Genomic DNA, 22,883 nt, shown 5'->3' with positions numbered 1-22,883 from the left:
AAACAAAGTACAGCTAGTAGCTGAAGAAAAAGAGCCTCCAGAAGAGGTAGAACAAGGGGGGAGAATTACCTCATTACTTGAGATTCTAATTGGGAATTTCTGTCAATTATGCTGATTTGCTAAACTTATAGAACTGTGTTCACCTTACGTGGGGTGGGTATTTTTCCATATCTGCCCCTGGAGGCCTCCAATTAAGATCAGGTCCTATTACCTTCCTATTTTTATTATAGATTACCTCCTATACCAATACTGTGTCCAGTTCTGGGCCCCTCAGTTTAGGAAGGATGTTGAGATACTTGAGCACATCCAGAGGAGCCAAAGAGGCTGGAGAGGGGCTGGGAACACAAACCCTGTGAGGAAGCCCTGAGGGAGCTGGGGCTGCTCGGCCTGGAGAAAAGGAGACCCAGGGCTGCCCCCATCACTCTGCACAGCTCCTGAAAGGTGCCCGTGCTCACCTGGGGCTGGGCTCTTTCTCCAGCAGCACTGACACAACCAGAGCACACAGCCTCGAGCTGCACCAAGGGAAATACAGGTTGGAGAGCAGGGAAAAGGTTTTTGCAGCAAGGATGAGAAAGTTCTGGAATGGCTGCCCGGGGAGGTGGTGGAGTCCCCATCCCTGGGTGTGTTTAACAAAGCCTGGATGCGGCACTGGGGGCCAGGGTTCAGTTGGGGTGTTGGGGCTAGGCTGGACTTGATGGTCTTGGAGGTCTCTTCCAACCCAGTGATTCTGGGAATTCTGTGAATATTGCCTCGAAAACACATTGTTTCATTTCTAGATCCTTAAGGCATCACCACTCTAAAATAACAGCACCAAAGCCAACCTGTGTGTTATTTTGAAAACCAGACCCGCCAGGCAGGTGGAGACTGACCTTCCAGCACCACCTGGACGTAGTCCTGTGCTGACATCTTGTCCTTGCGCACGAAGCACTGGTAGGCGCCGCCGTCGCTCTTGGCCATGCCGTCCATGATCAGGTTCTCGCGGTTGACGCCGGTGATGCGCACGTTGCTGCCAGGGTTGATGATCTCCCCGTTGCGGTACCAGGACAGCTCCTGGTCCTCGGTCCCCGTCACGCTGCAGGACAAGGACACTTGGCTGCCGACGCTGCTTTTGACTTTGCGTGGGCTAATGGTGGCTTTTAGCGGTTCTGGAGGTTTGGGTTGAGGTAAGGGAGAGAGAAAGGGAAATAGAGATTATTCAGTATAAATGTGCATTTGTGTGCAAGTAACAAATCAAGTCCCAGTCAAGGAGAACAATAGAAATCACAATCATACCCTTCTTAAAAGAAAACACCAAAACAAATAACAGATAACTGTATTGCTCTAAAAAAGCCATTTTTTCCACCAACACCCATGACAAAAATATAGATCTACACAGATAACCTATTCAACACACAATCCCATGCCCAGGTGAACAGTAGTACAAGACCTACAAGTACCACCACTAGTGCTGAGGCATTTAACATGGCACTGCACAGGTTTTGGGAGGGCAGGAGGTTATTTCACATTAGTTCAGTGCCGACCTTTGAATCTTGTGCATTAAGTGCATTCCTGAAACTCATTTTCTGGTTTAATTTTGGGCAAAAGGAGCCAAATTTACCCTTTCCCAAACTACTCTCTCATGTGAACAACTGCAATAAATGCCAATTAAAAGATTAGCTTTCAAGAGTGGAAGGTGTTAATGCAGGTACACCCATGGATATCCATTTGATATGTCCACATGGAAGCTTTTTAGTGTGCGGGCTCACCAGATTTTCTGCTTTGATGTGGGAGGATTACAATATTTTCAAGTCAGCCTAAAGAAATAGTGGGACAGGAGAATGCAAGTTTTACATGGCAAAAAAAGAGGATGAACAGAACTGAAGAAAAGTCCTAAATGTAAATGCAAGGAAAACAATCTTTATCCTGCAACCTAGGATTTATCAGCACTGCAGAACACAGATTTTATCTCATGCCTTGTATAAATTGGTTTGACTTCCTTATAAAGATAAGGGATTGCTATCACCACTGATGCTATCTCTGACACAAATACAGGCCATCCTATTTTTTCTTTTAGCAGTTTGCATACACACACATGTGCATAAACACACTTAACAAATAAAAGTTACTTGTTCACTTTATTAAATATTTTATAACATTAAAGTTGGAATAAATCCATAGGGGTTAATCAGGAACAGAGTCCTGGAGAAAAACACACAGTGGCCTCAGACATTCTGGATTACAGACAAAGGTCCAAAACATTAATTGATCTGTGCTCAGATACATGTTAAAAGTCACTGAATATCTCTATTTCCTATACAAACACTACAAAAGCTAAAAACTGGCAACAATCCATTAAACAAAGTAGTCACACTCAAGTGTGACTAATATCCCAGAGCCATGATGATGCAAGAGAGCCACATCCTCCATTGCAGAGGGGGTGAAATTTCTTTGCCCAGCTTTTACTTCCTGCCAGCCTCATCCAGTGAATTTCCAGTGTCTGAGTGCAGAGTCATTAGGAAAAACACATCACCAGGCACTGGGGATGCTTTGAGTATCATCAGCAGTACAATTACATCATGTGTCTGCAAGTTCTGACTTTGCATCATACAAGGCAGATGGAATTCAACTCATTTTTTATGAGTATTTTGATGAATATATTTAGAACCAAAGCTCTTCAGCTATAACTCGAGAATGACAGATTTTCCACCTCGGTTTTATTTTGCCCAAAAACATTATGTGCAATTATTTGTGAGGATATTTTCATGGCCTGAACTGCTGACAAACTTCTCCCTTTTCAGTTTGCTAGTCATGCTGTCTAGGTGGAAATGTTAGTTCACAAAGCATTATTTCTATTCCAGGAAACAATTTTGTGGGTTTTTTCAACAGTAGTAGCATAACACTTTTCCAGTGTGGTGCTCCTGAAGTAATAATTATCTTTGTAGAATTTTTGAAACATTCAGAATATTCACACATGAATACTCGACTGAGGGGAAGTATGAGTATTCAATATTACTGAGTACCATGAGTCATGGCAATGAGAGTTTGGCAGCTTTATTTATGAGAACATTTGCAATTTCTTTTCCAGCACCCAATTCATGCTTCTAAATTACATATCCTCCATGTGATAAATTATAGAGCTACACTGGAAATTGCATCCATTTGCACTTCTGATCGCTCAATTGGCCAACTAACTCATCTCCACAGAGCCTGCTTTGTGTCGTTCCACAACTCTGAGGACTTTAATCATTGCTAGGATAAATTAAGGAAACAGAAAGTACAGCAAGGTAAGATAACAACTCGATACTGATGCCTAAACAGTTTTGCTTTTATGAATTTTTCATACATTTGTAGCTGTGAAGAATATTATCATGGAGTTATGTAGTTTCTAGTGTTTTTCCCACCCTCTCTCTCAAATTTTAGAACAATAACCTAACATTCTAACACATTCCTGAAATACTGTTTAGTCCTATTTTTAAGTAGAGGACCTACAAGAAGAACATTTTGTTTCACAACCAGAATCTGAGAAGAAATAACAAGAAGTAAGGCAAATAAGCCCTGGACCAACTCCAAAAATTACCTAACCAACTGCTCTTTAATTGGACAATATTTGTTAAGAATACTAATTTGTTGAACTTATAAAATTGTAGAGATCCAGTACTGGGAGTGCCCATGACCATTGGGACACCTGGAAGCTTCCAATCAAGGTCTGCCTTTTATTTTACTATTTCAGCACTGTTGCAAGGGTTTTTCTCTTTAGATATCAGGCAACAACACCAACAATCCACTGTGACAGGACCTTTCACCCCCTGGCACAGCAAAAGACTTATCTACTTCCCCAAATCTAAACTAGGCCTGAATGGTTTGTCTTGTGATGAATTATCTCAACACACCTTTAGGCAGCAATAAACATCCTGCTTTGAATGCATGGGAAAAGATAAGCAGAAATAAGTGACCAACAAACAACTACTTTTGCCATTCTAAGAGACCACTACAATTTTCATAAAATCAGAAAAGTCTTTCTGAGTGTGTGGAGAGATCTCCTTGATGCTGAGATGTTGGTATTGAGATACTTCCCTGGGACTGAGAGAAATTAGGAGACTTCTGCACATCACTGTCATTCACTGGAAAAGGACACTGGCTTCTAATCTAAACTATTTCTTTATAGTTTAGATAACTAAACTAGCTATAGCTAGTTTAGCTATAGCTAGTACCTTTATTATAGTACACTGTGTTTTTCTCTACTAGTAGTTCTTTTTGTGTTAGCCTGTGTGGTAATTAAATCTGTTTAAAGTCTAGTGTCTATTTTCGTTGTGGTGTCTATTCTAAATAATTCATGTTGTAGTAGACCTGAGTGGTCATTATGAAGGACTTGTGAGTAAGAGTGGGTTTTGGGGTGCTGGCTGTGGGTGGACATGTTCTCCCCCTCTCTACCACAAATGGTTGGTGCAGAAATGAAGAGATAACCCAGGCAGGTGAAAGGCCCAAAGGGATCATCTCTGGCACCAAAAGGGCTCAGGCCCCAGCTAGGAATCAACATCTTAGTCTGGAGAGAAGATGTGGGAAAAGATAAAAGAAAAATAAATATCCTTGAGTGAGAGACACTGTTTTACAAAGACTATAAAAGACACATGAATTATCACAGAGGCAGAAATCTCCTACACACACATCCTGATAAACATACAGGACTTCTCCTTGGAGTTTGGGCAGAGATTCCATGGTTATTTTCCTGGGAATTGAGGGAAAGGATTTTGATGTGTGCTCCATCATAAATTGGTTGGTAAGAAACATTGCTTTCTAAGTTAAATAATTTCTTTGCTAGCTGTAAAATTAATGGTACCTTTACCCTCATGCTGGATTTATTTACTAGTAGTCTCTTCTGTCCTTATTCCTGTGGAGTATAAAATCTGTTTTAAGTCCCATGTCTGTTAGTTTTATATCTATTAAATGGGTAATTTGCTCTGTAATAGACCAAATCAGCCATTATTAAAGAATTTGTGAATGACAGTGGATTTTGTGGTGCTGGCCACCTCAATAAAGCTCCTGCCTGCTGCCAGGGGCCTGGGCTCAAGTTTAGATTAGTCCCTGGGCAAAAACCAGGGACTAATCTAAACTTGAGCATCTACTCATAACATTGGCCACCTCAATAAAAGCTGTTGTCTGTGGGGTTTTTCGTATTTATTTTCTACCTCTGTTGAGGTTGGGATTGAAGGCACTTGAGATGGTATTTAATGTTTGGACTCAGGTGTTTATTATTTCTTATCAGTGTAACAGCCTCACAACCATGAGTTCTGCAGCTTTTCATTAGCAAGGCACAAAATGGCCAACAATCTCTTCTTACAGGGTCTTTTAAGACTAAACGATGTCATTAAGAAATGACACTCAGATTATTTTCCCTTTCAACCCAATAGCCAATCCTTCAAAGCCTGCAATGCTGACTTTTCTGTCCAATGACAAAACATCACTTAAACCCATGAAGAAGAAGGTTAAGAAGGATAACTTGCCTCTGCTTTAAAACTTCTATCCTGCTTCATATTTATTTTTATATTCTAAAATCTCAAACTCTAAGTTTTCTACCCTGTGATATTACACTTCTAATCAACTACATACCTGTAATCCCAATGCTATCAATCAATTTTGGAAGTCTTCTCTACAGCCTCAGGTCACAGGTAGTGCTCTCTTGCAAGTCTGTGCCTTTCAGCCCACAAAGTTTAAAATTCTCAGCATCTAGTCTAGCATTCCAACAGCTGCCCACTGCCAGAAACCTGTCCCAGGCAGAAACTGGCCCATGCTCTCCCTCGAAGTCTCTGTCTGAAGTTTCTCTCATCTGCCTCACAATCATTGTGAAAAGGACAGAAATTGGGACCACCAAAAAAGGACTCTGTTTGAAATCCTGGTCTAGCTGGAGATGGTTGCTTGCCAAGATCCTGAGGCCTGAACAGAGCTTCTGGCTTGCTAAGCTATTATTCACAGGTGTGTTTGCTGTGTGCAACACTGAACCCAGTGAAAGGAGAAAGGGGCACTTTGCCCCTTCTTCGCCAGCACCCGCTCTTCTAAAAATACTAGGAGCTACATAACGCCATGATAATATTCTTCAGAGCTACAAATATATGAAAAATTCATAAAAGCACTGCTTGGTAGCTATATCCCCCTCTCCCTCTCTCCTCTCTCTCTTTTTCTCTCCCTTAATCCCTCTTGTTTTAGTGTGTTGTTATACTTTGCAATAGTTTTATTTTTGTATCCCCATATTTTTCCCAAATGGTTTATCCCAGATTGTACCCCCCTCCCTTTACCTGTGTAATCCCTTTCCTTTGCTGAGATCATCCCCAAATCCCCACCTTGGCTCTCTGTCAATCACTCAGCATCCCATCCTCTCCATATAGAAGCTTCAGTCCAGGACATTGAGTGATTAGCCAGAGGCCAGGGGTCAGCCCCCCAAGTGTTACTCCATACGCTGCCCTAAATGTCTATCCCCCAGTACCCATCCCTTACTGGGTCACTTACTGGTTAGTAAAATATTATCTACCTTCAGTTTCCACCTGCCTTTAAGTGTTGTAGGGGGGTAGAACATAAGTAAATAAAGGTAGTATAGAATGTAATCTTACCCCCTAAAGAGTTGCAGCTGAGCCAATTATTAAGGATTAGGAGCAGGCCTGATTTTAAGAGGCCACAGCTGTAGCCCATAAGAAGAGTGTTATAAAAGAGTGGATTGGTTGGTTACTTCAAGACTTCAAGGATGAGGAAGAGTCAGTGCCTAGAGGAGGTGCCTCTGAGAAACGTCAAGGAGGTACGAAACTCTAGCAATATGGAACCCTTGCAATGTAATGACAATAGAACTCTTGTAATATAGTGACAGCAAAATGTAACCTTGGCACATCTCCTGGGGAATCTCAGGAGGAGGCCCCCTGAGGTGTAGGCGCTCCTTTGGTACTCATAGAATAAAACCTTGGATTAATCCCTGCTAAGAGGGGGCCCTTTATCTTCTACCGATGTCTCTAGTGTCTCTTCTGCTGCAAAGGTGACCAGCCCAGCTGCCTTCAGTACCCTCAGGGCACGAGAGTGTCTCCCCACTGTTGGCCAACTTGATGCTGGCTGGGGTTCCTGAGAGGCTCCCAGAAAGACAGAGACACCTCTATCGCATTTTCCTGTGGGGTTGACTATATGATGCTTCTATCCCCAATTGTTCTGTTATGCTGAATAATAAGTTTTGCACCTTTAGGATTTGTTCCAGAGAGTGAAGGGGGGAGAGAAGAAGCTGCAGTTTGTTTTCAGACACTGCACTCACTCCTCCACATTCCTGCTCCTGGCCTGTGCTGTCTGCAGATGGACAGACAGCGGGACAGAGCTCTCCTTTGCTTTTAGTTAGTTTAGCTAGCTGAGGCAAAGAAGTTCCCTGGACTGTGTTTTCTTTCTTTTTTCCCTTTTCTTTGGGCCTGTTTAACCTGCTCTGGACTAAACACCCAGGGGAGCACTGGCAGCTCCATCTGTGGCCCACCAGACCCGGCCGGGCCTGCGACATTTCCAGCACTGAGGCACTGATCAGAGACTGAGTGAGCTGAACTGCAATCCGGGGAGGGACTTTCTCAGTTTGTCATCTCTTTTGGAGTGGCAAGGGGTTTTATTGTTTAATATTGTTTAGGTTTTACTGTTTAATAAACAGTTTTTTTTCCACTTTTCTCCCAGACCAGTTGTGGGGAGGGGCCGATTGAATCTGCCTTCCTAGAGGAGCCCCTTTGCGGATTCTCTCCCAGATTTGCTCTGAACCAGGACAGTCACTCAATAAACGTGCATTTGTTTATGATTATCACTGCAAATCCCCTGTGCCGTGTGGTTTTTCTCGCACTCTGAGATCAATTCATGAATGTCGCAAAACCCGTTTATAAGGACCAGTTGCGACACTCCCCTCTCCCTGGTGGCACCAAGGTGGGACCTACGTGTGACGTGCAGGCGGCCGATGACCTCGGCGGTGCCGTAGTTGTTCCACACCTCGCAGACGTAGCTGCCCGAGTCCGAGGGCCGCGTGTTCTCAATGAGCAGCCCCGTCACCGTCTGCCGGAAGCGGCTGTCGGGCTCCCAGGGCACGTTGTCCTTCAGCCAGCGGTACTTTGGTGCCGGGTGCCCTGATGCTTTGCAAGGCAGCTCCACTCGCTGTCCTGCCATGGCTTTGCGGTGCTCAAACCCATCTAGGATAGATGGAGCTGAATTCGCTGGGTCTGGAGCAGGAAACACAGAGAAACTTAAAATTAACTCACTAAGCAACATGTAGTTATTTTTTCTCCTGCATCACTGACATATTTTATGAAAATCCTTTCGCTAGGATTTTTCTCCTGAGAAACTGAGGCCTCAGAAATGAAATGTAAACAGTTATCTGATTGCTTAGAATGTGGTTTGGAGGTTGCTTACTAACAGTTGCATCATTGATTGGTCTCATGTGAATTGTTTCTACTTGAAGACCAATCATGGTCCAGCTGTGTCAAGGCTCTGGTCTGTCACGAGATTTTATTATTCATTCTTTTCCAGCCTTCTGATGTCTCCTTTCTCTTTCTTTAGTATATTTCTATTATATAATTTTATTTTAATATAATATATATAATAAAATAATAAATCAGCCTTCTGAAACATGGAGTCAAGATTCTCATCTCTTCCCTCAAACACCACCACACTCCTGCATTTTCTGACTCGCCTGCCCAGTGTTTTGGGCACTACAGTTTGCTTCTCTGACCCAGCCAACCAGTTTGAGTCATGGTGGCTGGGATCCAGAAGCACATGCTGCTGAAGCAACTCATCACTGCTTGGAAATCCTCTCACTGGATTTTTTCCAGGTGGCAAACGTTTTGCTGGTCATCCTTCATGTTCCCTGTGAGAGGCACAGAGAGCCAGAAATGTGTTGCCTTAGCAATTATTGCCACTTCTCGACTAGATTGGAGCCAACACATTGTCCCTTCTCTCGGTGGTCTGAAGGCTTTGAATTAAAGGAGCAATTTATTCCCTTGTCAGGAGACAAATGGGCAAAGGCACAGGGATTTCTATCTGCAGTCAAAATGACAGACAAGCCTTTTCTTCTTCTGTGGGAAAAGAACTTAACGTGACAAGACCAACTTACAGCTTAATAGTGCATCTTTCTGTGCTCAATTTGCTGACAACTGCAGCCCTCACTCGAGCAGCACCTGGCACAGATTTATGTAGCTCACAGATGTCTGGCAGGATTGCCTTCACCAGAGGTGCATGTACCCATTAGAAATAATTTCAGATTATTTGTAATTTCAGATTTCAAAATTTTTGAGACAGAGGTTGACACTATTTAAAATTTTTTTTGCAGCCCATCCTGGAGCTATTGCAACAAAAATAATGAAAAAATATTCATCAAAGTATTTTCTCATCACATGCACAGGCTTTGCTAAGATTTCTGTCTCACAAAGAAACCCCACATGCTGACCAGCTCCTACCTGACACACTGACCTCTTTTTGGGTATATCTAATCACAGCTGATTACATGTAGGTGTAATTGCCACAATTATGGCATTTTCAAGAGTCATTTTAACTTAGCAAACTCAGTGCTGCTCACAGGGCAGCTGCAGCAGGTTCTTGTACAAAACTGGAGAGATTAAAGGAGCAGTTCATGCTGGATTCAAACTATTCCAAAAGTAATCAGTACCTGAGCTAGCTGGTTTAAAACAAGCTTAAATATATCTTTATGAACTGCAGCCACAACTGGGAGGGCAAGCAGGAGAGCAAACATCTTAAGGCTATTCAAGTTAAACGATCAATCCAGAAATCAAAACTGAAAAATAGACTAATTTTTTTTCTCTTTCCTTTTTTTTTTTTTTTTGTGACTGTATCTCAATAAAACCCCCAAAATGCCAAGTCCAGTGAAAGGTGACAGCAGGGGTTTTTCTGCTTTCTAGGTGCCAGGAAAACCCTGAGCCACTGAGGGCAAAGGCACATTCAGCTTGCTGATGTCTCATTAGGAAGGCGTCAGTGGTGGTTCAATGAGTGCTTTTGGATGAATCAGTGGCCTCCAGGTCCACATTTGGCACCAAGATGGGACACATTTTTGAGCTTGCCATGCTGTTTATGTCTGGCTCAGTGAAAGCACAATCTGCCAGGATGCTGTTGGGAAGGCCAATGTCAATTTGACTAATTGATCAGCCAGCTCCTCTCTCGCCCTTTGGGTCATCAGGCATCCCTGAAACCAGGCTCAGATTCTTTTGTGGTGAATTAACTGAGAGTAAAACCACAAGCAGGCAAGAAATTACAGCTTCTGGCTCTTAGGAAGGTTACATCTACAGGAAATCAATTTCTTCAGTTGGAAGTAATAATTAAATATTTAAATAATAAAAAAGCATAACTGTCTTTTAGAGGTATTGCCTGTGCATTCCTACTCAAGCAGCAAAGCAGATCCTGGATTCTCTATCCCAGGGTCATTTCCCTTTGTTCCTTCTCAACTTGAGCCTTGTCAGCAGCAGCACAGCCTGGAGTCCCAGCTGCAGGACAGCTAAACTGAGATTTGCCTGCATAATGAAGAAAATTTCACCCTGCTGTTATAGAGGAGGTTTTACAAATGTATTCAGGGATACACAAGATATGATTCCAGTGACCTGTTTTCTTCCACTCTGTGGAAGAAAAATATATATTATATTAATATATATTATACATTTAAATGGACAGTAAAAGCATTTCTTCAGGTTGTCCCTGGAGCAGCCTCCTATTTGAAACTTGTACAGTTCATATATTTCAGTTAAGGGGAAAAAAAATCCCTAAAAAACAAGAAAGAAAAAAACAAAAAGCCAAACAAAGTACAATTTGCAATCACCTGCAATGAGGCAAAAAAATACCAAAATAACATAACCCATTTCCAATATGTGCTTAGCCTCAATAGAATTATTATTTTACTATGCTTTGACAGTCAGCTGCAAATGACTTCCAGCAAGGAAAAAAATGAGGCAAAAATGCTGTTTTAAAATATTCTACTTTGGAACTTCTCTGAAGGACAGAAGAGGAAAATTTTTGTGCTTTAAAAATCATAAGGATTTTTCAGAGTGTGTAGGTTAAAAAGCAGTAATGATTTTGGGAGACGGGATTCGTTGCAGGACAAAATTTTTTTTGGAAAAGGACACTATAACGAGTCTTAGAAGTATATTCTGTTGCATGTTAATAGCTTTGGGTTTAATTTTATTTAGGAGATTTATTTATTCAAGGAGATGTTCTTACTCAAAATGAAATTTGGAACTTCCGTTTGTTCATTAATATAGGCATATTAATTATTCACTATTTTTGCTATTTTTTTATTTGCTATTATCTGCATGTTACCAGTCTCACTGTTTCAAACCAAGAATGAAGCTTAACTTGTGTTAAATGTGGCCAGTAAACATGAGAAACATCCACTAAAAACTATTTCATCCCTAAACAAGTGAAGAACAAATATGGGTGGAACAGGCAGGCAGAAATGTATGTCTCATGCAAGGAGGCTTTTCAGAACTATGTTAATGGATTCTTTGATCCCAGTTCTTAAAGGAATCACTCTTTAAAAATACAAATTCAAGTAAAGGAAGAGGAAAAGCTGTTAGAGAAATATTAAGAGACAAACTGTGCCCCTGATTGCTGCACTTGCTCAGTAGATTAACAGGACTGGAAATCAGAGCCCACTCCAGCCCCGATCAAGACAATTAACCCTGTTGAATTAAAAAAGCCAGTTATTGCACACAGGTAAAATTTTCTATTTCAATTTGGTCTGTGGAGGAGAATAGAAGAGGCAACTCTAGACAGAGAACATCCTTTAATGTGTTTGTCCTGAATTTCAAACAAGACAGAGCTTTCCTTTCCCCCCTTTTGTTCGGAGAGATAACCAGAATTTTTCCTGTGGTAACCAAGATACAAGCCTGATTTTATTTATGTTCCCACTGGCTCAGCCTTAACATGATTCCACACGGAAGCAGACCATATTATGGAGCCAGCTGGAAGGGAGGAATCCTGCCTGCTCTCAAAAGGCCACAGCAGGCAGATTACTGTGCAGGAGAAACTTCTTCATCTGGTTGGGGAAAGCAGGGGCAAGAGTTCTACCCACAGGGGACACCTATCAAAGGGAGGAACTCCTGGAACTGACTGGTAAGTAATTCTAACATGAACAATCCCACTATTTTATTTATTTTTTAATCATTATTATATTTGTACTGGCCTGTGTGTTCAGAGGGCTCCAAAATATTTCAACCATGTCCATTTTGGAGGAGGGCAAGAAGCAGGTTAATAATGGGAAACCTTGTGTTCACCTTTGTCTCCTTTAGGGCTCTCAAACAGAGGTGTGGAGGGCTGAGACCTGACCATGGAGTTTTATTCTGACAGAAGAGGAGAGGAAAGGGTCAAAAGGGGGATGACCCCACTGACTGTCAGATTGGGAAAGTCACCAAATCCTGACTGACCTTTAAGGAAACTTAGCAACAGGGAAAAGGAGAAAAAGCAATATGGGGCTTTCACTGGGATAGTGGGGATGGTTTATGTAGGGTAAAGATATGGGAGAAAGAGAAAGTCTGGGATACAGCCTCAGTGAGCTCTGTGGATGTAGGAAAAGCACTCTGGATTTGCTGACCTGCAAACAAAGGGAGCAGTTATGGACAAGCAGCAAATGAGGCACAGGAAGGGGAGGTGGAGAAGTGCTAATCCTACACAGAAATGTTTGAGAACAAGTTCCAGACCCAGGCTTGGGATCAGCTCCTCCTTCCCCTCACCCACAACTGGCACTGCCTCTCACTGAGGAAAAAATGGGGAAAAATCTGTGTTGGAGCAGCAGTGAGAGAGCCCTGAGTGTGTGGTGACTGTGAGGAACTCAGCTGTCCATCACACACACAAAGCAAGCAGGAATTCATTTAAAACTACAAGGAAAAGTTAAAATAGCCCATCCACCTTCTCATTTTCGCACCTGGTGGACAAATTGCTCCCAATCCTCCTGTCTGTCTGCAGCACCCCTGGGTGCACTGGCACAGTTCTGGTCATGTTTTCCTTCTATCTGGAGATCACTCCTGGGAGCAGGGGAACAAACTATTTTCCCCTGGTGTAGTGGTTTTGATTCATCAATTTAAGATTTTTTTTAATAATTATTAGCGTACTTACTAGAATGTATTTTTAAATTTTTTTTGTGATGTCAGATTAGGAGAAAGGTGAAGTAGGTTTAAAATTTTAAAAGGGTATAAAGAAAAAATTATTAGTAGTAATTAAAAGGAAGAGTAATAAGAATTGGAATAAAACTTTTAGGACACTTCTTCTTATAACTTGTTCTTTCTTAATGATTATGTAAAGAAATAAAATTTAAGATTTTAGTCAGTTTACTACTTTTAGAATAATCTTTTTATAGTTTACTGAGGGAAAGAATTTTTTTTTAATGTTATAGAGACTTTTAATAAGAAAGTATTTTTTGTGGTTTTGAATTTTTATGAATAGCAGTCACCCAGGGAAATTTGTAGTTGTGAAATCTCTCTTATTTTTTATAAGCTTTTCTTAAAGTTGTATTTATGGGTTATGTTAACTTATAGGGTATTGTTTTAAAGATGAGTTTTTAAAGGTAAAGGTTTTAATTATTTATCTCCGAAATAAATTTTTTTGGTGGGGTTAAGATCTTTATTACTTTTTTCTCTTTCTTTTTTTAAACTTCTTATAGGACCATAGCTACTTTTATATTTGCTTACTTTAGTATAGCTAGGAATGGGATGAATGAAAAGGAAGGCTGAAATACACCTCAGATAACATGAGAATTTGAGGTGGAAATATTTACAGCTGAGTGCAATGTCCTGAACTCCTGCTGAGGTCAACAGAGAGGAACAGGCACCATGGGGCACCCCAGATCACCCCAATGCAGGACAGGTGTACTACCCCCAAAAGTGTTCCTCTTCTTTGGTTGAACAGTGAAGTTAAGGTGATTAAGTTCCCCTGTACAAATCTAGTTCTGGAGCAATTGTTACTTTGTTTTTTAAAGTTTTTTTAAACTTTCTGATGTTTACATTCTTATAATGAACTTTCTCATGCACTTTATATAAATAACTTCTTGTTTGATATTCTTTTATAGAAAAAGAAAAATTTGATAGACTGTTAGTTTGTCCAGTGTCATTGGAGAGGTGGCACTGTCACCCTCCAATCCACTGTCACTTCTAGAAATCTATAAATGTTGGAGTCAGGAATTAAAAATTCTCTTTTTTACCTTAAAAAGAATGCGTGTCCGCATCATGTTATTTCATGTCCTATAACAACAAGGGATAAATCCCATCCTCAGTCCCTATATAAAGTACTCCAAACCTGCTAAAAATCACCATGCTGAGTGCAGGTTCACCCTACAGACCTTCAGGAAATAACCACTAAGATGTGAAAAACATATTTAAAAAAAATTAAGGTTTTTTAAATGACCGATGTCATTTTACAGCAGGTCCCCACTTCCATTTGACAGAAACCCCACAAGAACGTGCCTTGCCATCTGGGCACACTAGAGAGAGACACAGGCAGCATTTCATTTCATTTCATGTAGGAAGATGCAAAAAAGGAGCACCTGATACAAAAAGTCTGGCGCTGTTGCTCTGTCGCGTTTCTCCTGTGTATCTGTGCCTGGTGATGCAGCGGTAGTTGTACAGTCCATCTTCGTTTTGTACATCTAAAATATACAAGGCTCCCGTGGATGTGATGAGAAATCTAGGTCCTGAAAGACACAAGAATTGGCAGGGTTTAAAATATCTGCAGGTTGTTGCTCTCACAATTAAGGATGGAGGACACAGGGCCTGGAGATTTTTTTGTTGCAAATTCCAAGCTCATCAAGTGCTCACTGTAAATGCATAAAAGGAATTAATGAATGTGTATTTCATTTATACTTCATGTGCAGAAACAGAGTGATCTTTAAGAAAAATGTGAGGAGTGAAGCAAAGAAATGTGCCATGGTCTAGATGACTATTAACAAACATACAAAGAGCATCTGAAGTAAAATAAGGGGTAAAAGGCATAAAAGGTATCAATTAATGTGTATTTTGTTTGTACTTCATGTGTAGAAACAGAGGGATCTTTAAGAAAAATGTGAAGAATGAGGAAAAGAAATGTGCCATGGTCTATCTCACTATTAACAAACAAAAAAGGAGCATCTGAAGTAAAATAAGGGGTAGAGAACCAATGCATTAACCCAGTTCAGTCCAGTGCTGTGGGATGATCTGATGCAGTTCAGCAGCAGAGCTGTGGGGGTTAGAGAGGCAGGGAAGCTGCTCACCCTGCAATCCCTGCAAGTTAAAAGCTCCAGGGTGAGGAGCAGTCCCACCCCACCCTGCCCAGCAAAGCGACAATTTCCAAAACCAAACAAGTCTGACATGTTCAAGGTCAGAGTTTCTACCACTGTTCTGTCAAAATTAAAGTATTGCAAGTTAAATTTTCTTCATATGTGACTTTTTAAATTATTATCTCTAGAATATGTGGAAAATACCACATTTTATATGGTCACATGAGCAGTTTTTATCATTTGGCACCCACAGAACTGTCTCTGTTCTGTTTCATGCCCACTTTAAAAGCAAGGACACAAACCCTCCTAAAACCAACACAGGACACTAATGCACTTTCCATAATGCAATACATTGAAATAACTTGTTTAGAATGCATTGTAAACTTACGCCTCACCTGGTTGATATGTTCACTTAAAAAATAATGTAATCTAAGCTGTGTGTGCTTTTCCAAAACTTTTACACTGAGGTAAATGTGAATATCTTTTCCTTTTCACGTCTGCTAAATTTCTCTGTAGCTGGTAGCTCTTATAATATATGTACCTGTACCTAGATATTATAAAATATATCAGGCTCCAGAATTAGGGGAGAAATACACAAGGCTGAAACCCATAATGAACTAATATCCAGTAATATGCAGTAAGAAAGAATTCCTTTTCTTCAGAGCTCTGTTTGAACAATGACTTTTTAATAATTAAGTGTAGTCAGGATGCTTGCTCACAGATGCATCAGTGGGAAAGCAATCCAACAGAGAGAAGATAGAAAGGAAATGGTTTCATTACAGAGGGTGATATCCTTTAAACCATAATACAAAAGAAATTGGAAAAAAAATAACCATTTAATGTCACCAGTCTGACCCTCAAAGCAGACAACATTGAATAAAAGAACACTAGCCCATCTCTCCCATCCTTGGAAGTATCCAGAATTATTAAATAACAACACCAGGGTTAAATAAGTTGTGAGGTTGTTTAGTGTAGAGAAAAGGAGGCTCAGGGGTGATGTTATTTCTCTCTAAATCTCCCTGACAGGAGGAGGAAACCAGAAGGAGTCAGGCTCTGCTGCCAGGGAACAGGGACAGGAGCAGAGGGAACGGCCTCAGGCTGGGCCAGGGCAGGCTCAGCTGGGACAGCAGCAGCAATTTGCCCATGGAAAGGGAGCTCAGGCCTTGGCAGGGGCTGCCCAGGGAGCTTTGCAGTGCCCATCCCTGCAGGTGTCCCCTGGAGGTGGCACTGAGTGCTCTGGGCTGGGGACAAGGTGCCCATGGGGCACAGCTGGCACTCCATGGGCTGGGAGGGCTTTGCCAGCCCTAGGGATCCAGGGATTCTGTGAAAGTAAATCACCAAAATTGAGGCATAAAAGGTGTTGAGCTCCTCTGCTGATGAAGAAGAGCAAGGGAAGGTGAAAAGGAGGAGGGAGAACTGGATGGGAAATGCTCTCTCCTCAGCCATGAGCAACACTGTACTCCAGCCCAGGTGGATTTACAGATTTACAGGCTGGAGAGGTTCTTTCCTATACAGGAGCCATACTGACTTCATATGCCTCTGAAAACTTAAATTGCTTGCATAGAGAAGACTCAGGAACAAAGATATTGTGGAGTGCAGTAGTAAAATCACCTGAATGGGTAATATTTCAGTTTCACAGCCAGATGTCTGAAAGTGGCATTGAAAAGCTTATATGAAAAAGAGCAAAGCTGTCTTACATCTTACATTTTAATATTTTAGTTGTAAAGTTTGGAATGAAATTATACATGTAGCAGCAATAAATTACCACATATACTACACCTAGTAGCAATAAATTAAACCAATAAGATACACTGTAAGTTCTTGATCTAATGTTCTGCCCTATGCTGGGGTTTTTTCCTTTTCCTTTTATATTCCTAATTACTCAGAACACTGTCTGAGTCTATAAATTACTCAAAACCATTTTGACCACCCAAACTTCTTATTGAATAGTGCTACTCAACATCTGTACCCTTTAACAAGGTTTGCCTTTACCCCTAAATTTAGGTTCAAAGGATATTTAGAATTTTGATTTGAAAACCACGAGATGTCAGACTTTGGTTCACAAGCAGCTTCTGCACTCCTGAAATATTCATAAAGCAAATCCACCTTTTCCAGGGAATATGCTATACTACAGGTAATTGAGGCACAGTTGTCTCCCTTATGCTCTGTGGGCAGCACAAAATGACAGATTCAGGAGATGGGAATCACGTTGAAAGGCTTGGCTTGGGGGATGCAGCAAAGACAGCCCTGCCTTGCTTTTGTTTGCAGCTGTGTGAGCATCCACCAGCTCTGCATCCAGGCAGGGCAGGGGTCCAGCCCTGTGCCCTCAGCAATGCCCCAGCCCTGTGCACACACATCTCTGCAGCCCAGGCAAGGCTCACATCAGCATTTTCCAGCTGGGATGTGACTCTGGTACCAAACTGTGCCATGGTGGATGGAAGTGGAGAGGCTGCAACCACACCACAGGCCCAGGAATGGATAAAAAGGTGTTAATGGTGTGGTTTTGGTCCCCCCAGTAAATCTGCACCTGCTGTGCATTTGTGTCAAGTGAGTGGAGCCCAAACAGCTGAAATGAGCCCCTCATGCATGTGAAGGCTTTCTCTTTCTGGGGTCCATCTTCACCTTTGCTAACTAAATAGAATTCCTTTTCTCTTCATAATTCCATTTCTCCATTATCCCATTGTCACGGACATCTTATATGAAAAATCCTTTTTTAAAGATTTTTCCTCTTGAGAAGCTGAGAGGCCTCAAGAAAAAAAGGTAAACATTGATTATCTGCTGCTGTGGAATGCAGCAGGTGGATCTTTGATTAGTGCATGTTAGTTGTTTTTAATCAATGGCCAATCACAGCCCAGCTGGCTCGGACAGAGAGCCGAGCCACAAGCCTTTGTTATCATTCCTTATTATTCTATGCTAGCCTTCTGATGAAATCCTTTCTTCTATTCTTTTAGTATAGTTTTAATGTAATATATATCATAAAATAATAAATCAAGCCTTCTGAAACATGGAGTCAGATCCTCATCTCTTCCCTCAACCAAAAACCCCTGTGAACACCCTCACATCCCATTTCACACCTTTGGACACTACTAGAATGCACAAGTTTAAGATCACACAAATGGGGCCAAAGTTTAAAAATAAAACAATCCCTTCCTCTGTGCTCTTCCACAGCTGTCACTACTTTCAGTTGCTCTGCACAGTTTTGAGAGATGGCCCACACAGGGCATTGTTAGTAATCAAATTTCTCTCTCTTCTCAGGATAAGCATGAAAAAAGCTGCCACATAAATTAAGTGAGAAGATCAAATTCAGAGCTTCCTTTTAAACCCTGTTCTGGAATCACAGCTGGGGTGTGGATTGTGGATGAGGATGTGGACTGGCTGGGTGATGAATTTAAAGGATTTGTGGGCTGTTCTCAGATCTCATAGCACTGAGTGATACTTGCAGGTGAAGCCTTCCCTGCTCAGCCCTGGCAGTGAGTTTCCTCTGATGCAGTTACACTTTTGGCTCTGTGAGAGCAGACACACTTATTAAAAGCCCTCCACTTAATAAAAGAGGAATGTAAAAGCTTTGCAGAGCCAAGAAATTGCTCAGTGTTATCTTGCTGTATTTTCTGGAGAAGTTATGAACACACTCAAGCTATCTAACACTGCTTAGATCATCTTCCTGTTGGAAATTACTCAGGCAATTGTACAATAAAACCTTCACTTAAAGCATTATCTAGAGATTTTTCCCTCACCCTCTTCAAAGATAGCTAAAAGTAAATAGTTATTGCCACACATCAGATGTTATCCCACATTTCCCACCAACAGACATTGTGTATAATTGCAGGGCTAAAGATTTTCCTTTTCCTCTTTTCTTCTTAACATATTTTGCATACTTATGTAATGCTTTTAATAACCAGCCCCTCCTTCTCCTGCAGAAAATGCGAGACAGAAAAAGATGACAGAGAAATAAAAGGGGAAATGCATGTAATTTCTGTCATCTTCTAAACTGAGAGCATTTTCATTAAACCCGACAGGCTGTCAGGTGTGACAAAGCTGAAGTGTTGAGTGCTCTGCCTTCTGCACTTCAAAAAGTGTTTAGAAAAGCACCAGGATGGGACAGACAAGCTCCCACTGTCCTGTTGATCCAGGGCAGGGCTTTCTTCTCCAGACAAATTTAATTTAATCATCCCTGCTTTGCTCTAATGAAGTCTAATTTTTTTTGACTCACCTGCTTAATATGCCAAATAGAGATTTTTCTAAAGTGAAAAATCCTTTCAGATCAACTGAAGCTTTTTGTTTGTTTGGCTGCTAGCAGGCTTCAAGGGAGGAAGACAGAGAAGCCTCCTTCACAACAATTTAAAAAAAACACTGTCAAAATATAGCTCATAATTCCCATTTATTATTCCTCCTCAGCAGTATTTGTATTAATTCCTTGAATACTTGATTATAATAATTTCAGTATCTGATTTACAGAGACGTTGAAATCTCTTTTGGCTTTCAAGGCTTGATGCCTTTGAAAACGTGGTTCAATATCTGGAATGTGTGTCTCATTCAAAGACTTCAAAGGCTTCCAGGAACCCTCACTATCTCTTGCCTTGGTAGTGTGGCCAATCACAGTAATATATTACCATTTAAAATAGTATTTAAACTTGTTTAAAAATAGAACTTAAACCCAAGTCCAGGCTGGATGGGGCTCTGAGCAACCTGGCCTAGTGGAAAGTGTCCCTGCCCATGGCAGGGGATTTGAATTTACGTGTCCTTTAAAGTCCCTTCCAATCCAAAGCATTCTATGATTTTATGAAAATTTAAATTCTTCACAGAGGAGCTCTCTGAGACACATGGATTCATACAGCTCATACAAGTCACTGGAAAACCAGGGAATGGAACCCATAACTCTTTCCCCAGCATCCAACATAATACATAACTTTACCTCATGGTGAGACTGAAAATATATAGATCCAAGGACTAGAAGAACCATTAGAGTAATTTATTTTCACCTTCCATCCTTTTGCCATTAACCCTTGCCCAAGTCCATATCTGGAAGTTACACTACAGCTTTTTAAAAAGACATTAGTCATGATTAAAGATTTCTTATGTGATAGCCCTGGGTAAATTCTTCCAATTATTCTTCCTTTTGAAAATTTGTGTATTGTTTGGGTCCACCTGGCTTCTTCCCTGTTATTGGATCTTACTGTGCCTTCATTAAAGATTTCCTCCACAGCCAGAAATCTTCTGCCCATTTAAGTCCTTACAGAACACGAGGAAATTACCTCTTATACCATCTTTCTCCTTAATTAGTTGTACAGATTGAACTTCCTAAATCATTTACTGTGAATTATTCATATCTTGAAATATTCCTGTGGTTTTTCACTCAACACCTTAACAACTTTTTGAAGTTTCTTTTCAAGCTTGCATCATGCACATAAATTCAGTTCTGAAATTTCTGGTTCTGGTCACGGTGAATGCAAAATTTCACCATTTTCCTCTGCACAATTTTTTTTCCCATGTACTCACCCAGTAATTGAACCCATCATGGAAAACTTTTCAGAGTCATGGATTTAGGGATTTCCCTCCTTCTATAGATGTGACCTCTCACCTGACTGTCCTAAAATTGTAATTATTGGTATGAAAACCTCAGTGTTCAGATCAAACCTCTTTAACACAACCAAGCTGTGTCATCCTTTGCCATTACACCAATATTTTAACAGTTGGCATATTTTGCCAACTGCTTTTCTCAACAAAATTTCATTCCCTGATAGAAACTCTAAATCCATGTCTTCATCTGAGATATTAGCAAAGCACTTGGTTTGCAGATAGAGGGACCCCAAAGAGACGGATCTCACTGTCCTAAAGAACACAAACAAGGAAGAGATGGAGGAAACTGAGTCATACCTGGGCTTGACCAAAGGCCCCAAAACCCACAAAATTTTTGAAACACACCCCTGATTTTACAGTTGGCTGACCAGTGCCCGAAATATCCTACTGACTTCCTTAAAGTTGAGCAGTGTTAGCAAATCATGTGCTCGTTTCTCTACGTGAGAAGAGGTCACATTAACAATTATGAAATTGCTCTTATGTAAGGTTTTAATGTTTTCCATTAGACTGCATAATATTAGAGATTAAAATAAAATTCTGTTTAGGTTTCCTATGTGAGATTGTTCTCATGTATAATTCATAAGAAAATGTGAACACTTTCCTGTCGAATTAGCGCATCGTATTCTTGTCTGAAAATGAGAATATTTTAAAATCACAATGTTAATTATTCTCTTATCATGCCCTTTCCCCCCAGCATGCTGGTAGTCTTTAAACAGGGGCAATGTAACACCCAAGATGATTTAAAAAACCATATTTGATTTTTCCTTTGTTGGAAACACATCTAACGGCGTTGTGTTATTGCAGCCTAAATTGGGTTGATCGAAATTAAGAGAACAGATGGCTGTTCTAATCCTGTGCCAAATGGTAATACAGAACAAAAAGACTCTTACCAGTGGTACTTGTCACCTCCCCTGGATAGAATTGCTTCTGCTAAGCAAGTTTCCATTGTGACCTGTGCATGGAAGGGGAGAGAGCTCCCCACAGAGCCAAAGGGGACAGAAACCCATAACTCAGATTTATGGCATTGCTACAACATCCTCAAACAAATCAGGCTGCTGCTCAGGGCATGGGAAGTGTGCTAGAACCTGCTTAAACTCTGCCCTGCAGTCACAGTCCTGGGAAGGATTTTGATACCCAGCTCAAAGATTAGATGAGGAAAGGAGGTGTGGAGGGAAAGATCAGGATTTCACTTCTCCAATATCACCCACTCAATGTACTCAGCCTTCCTGGGATACCTTGAGAGGCCATCCTGACTCATTTCCTGGCAGAATAAATCAGTGGCAAAGCTTCTGAAGTGCCACCATCTATGATGTTGCTCATGAGGAATTAAGGTGTTTGATATTCCCATTTTTTCCTGACACAAAGAAAGAAAAAGCCATAAAATCCTTAGGAAGTGTTGTCCAAGGTGAGGGATCTGCTGTGATATTTAGTCTATAATTCCAGGTTCCTCAAAGCTCACAGAAATGTGTCTTATCATAAAGCCAAACTTGCAGGTCTGAAGTTTTCTTCAGTTCCAAAGCAGTTGGTTTTCCCTTTCCCTTCTGTTTTGTTTTTTGTTACAGGCTTTTTCCACCCCCCAGAATTAAATTTGAGAATTTATAAAACAAGCCAGCAGTCTTGCATTAGATGCTTTCTATTTTATTTAGACACATAATCTGTTTAGACTTCAATAAAGAATAACTGAGATTATCTCTGTGCAAAGGTCCCTGCATGGAGCTGAGGACATTCATAAATATTTCCAGTCCTGTGACCTGGTGTGGTTCCAGCTCTAACAGAGATGGATTCGCAGCTCGGCAAAATCTGTGCAGAACTGACTGCTCAAAGCTAAGACATTATTTCTAATATCATAATTTTTTACTCTCCCTCACCTCCTCTACCTCAGTTAGGGACAGAAGCACCTGCTTTGGTGGCAGGTCAGGGTGAATCAGGGTTTATTGTAAATAAATCTGTTCCTTATCAATCACTCTGCCTCTCAGTCAGTGGAATTCAGAGCTGCTCAAAGTGTGGGAGGCCCAGCACAGCCACCATCTCTGTGGCTCTAAAATGCCACCAAAGTCATGGAAAATTTTCCACTTTATTTTCCACTTGATTCTTC

At 41.0% G+C, this 22,883-nt stretch overlaps 1 protein-coding gene across 4 annotated transcripts in view; it reads right to left on the bottom strand.

The window, feature by feature from the left end:
* The window catches only part of DSCAM (DS cell adhesion molecule), a 467,981-nt gene that overhangs the window by 185,913 nt on the left and 259,185 nt on the right, over positions 1-22,883 (bottom strand). For all 4 annotated transcript variants that reach the window (XM_054290027.1, XM_054290028.1, XM_054290029.1 and 1 more), the window contains exons 4-6: positions 14,504-14,650; positions 7,911-8,189; positions 870-1,145 (exon numbers count right to left, since the gene is read on the bottom strand). In XM_054290027.1, the coding sequence (XP_054146002.1) occupies positions 870-1,145; positions 7,911-8,189; positions 14,504-14,650 (702 nt within the window). The remainder of the gene's footprint in view (positions 1-869; positions 1,146-7,910; positions 8,190-14,503; positions 14,651-22,883) is intronic.

This window comes from Melozone crissalis, unplaced genomic scaffold (genome assembly GCF_028551555.1).
Source record: "Melozone crissalis strain CALT ecotype California unplaced genomic scaffold, PUWL_Pcris_2 ptg000075l_1, whole genome shotgun sequence".
NCBI lineage: Eukaryota > Metazoa > Chordata > Aves > Passeriformes > Passerellidae > Melozone > Melozone crissalis.
The sequence above is the reverse complement of the archived record's forward strand: the minus strand, read 5'-3'. Positions and strand labels throughout refer to the sequence as shown.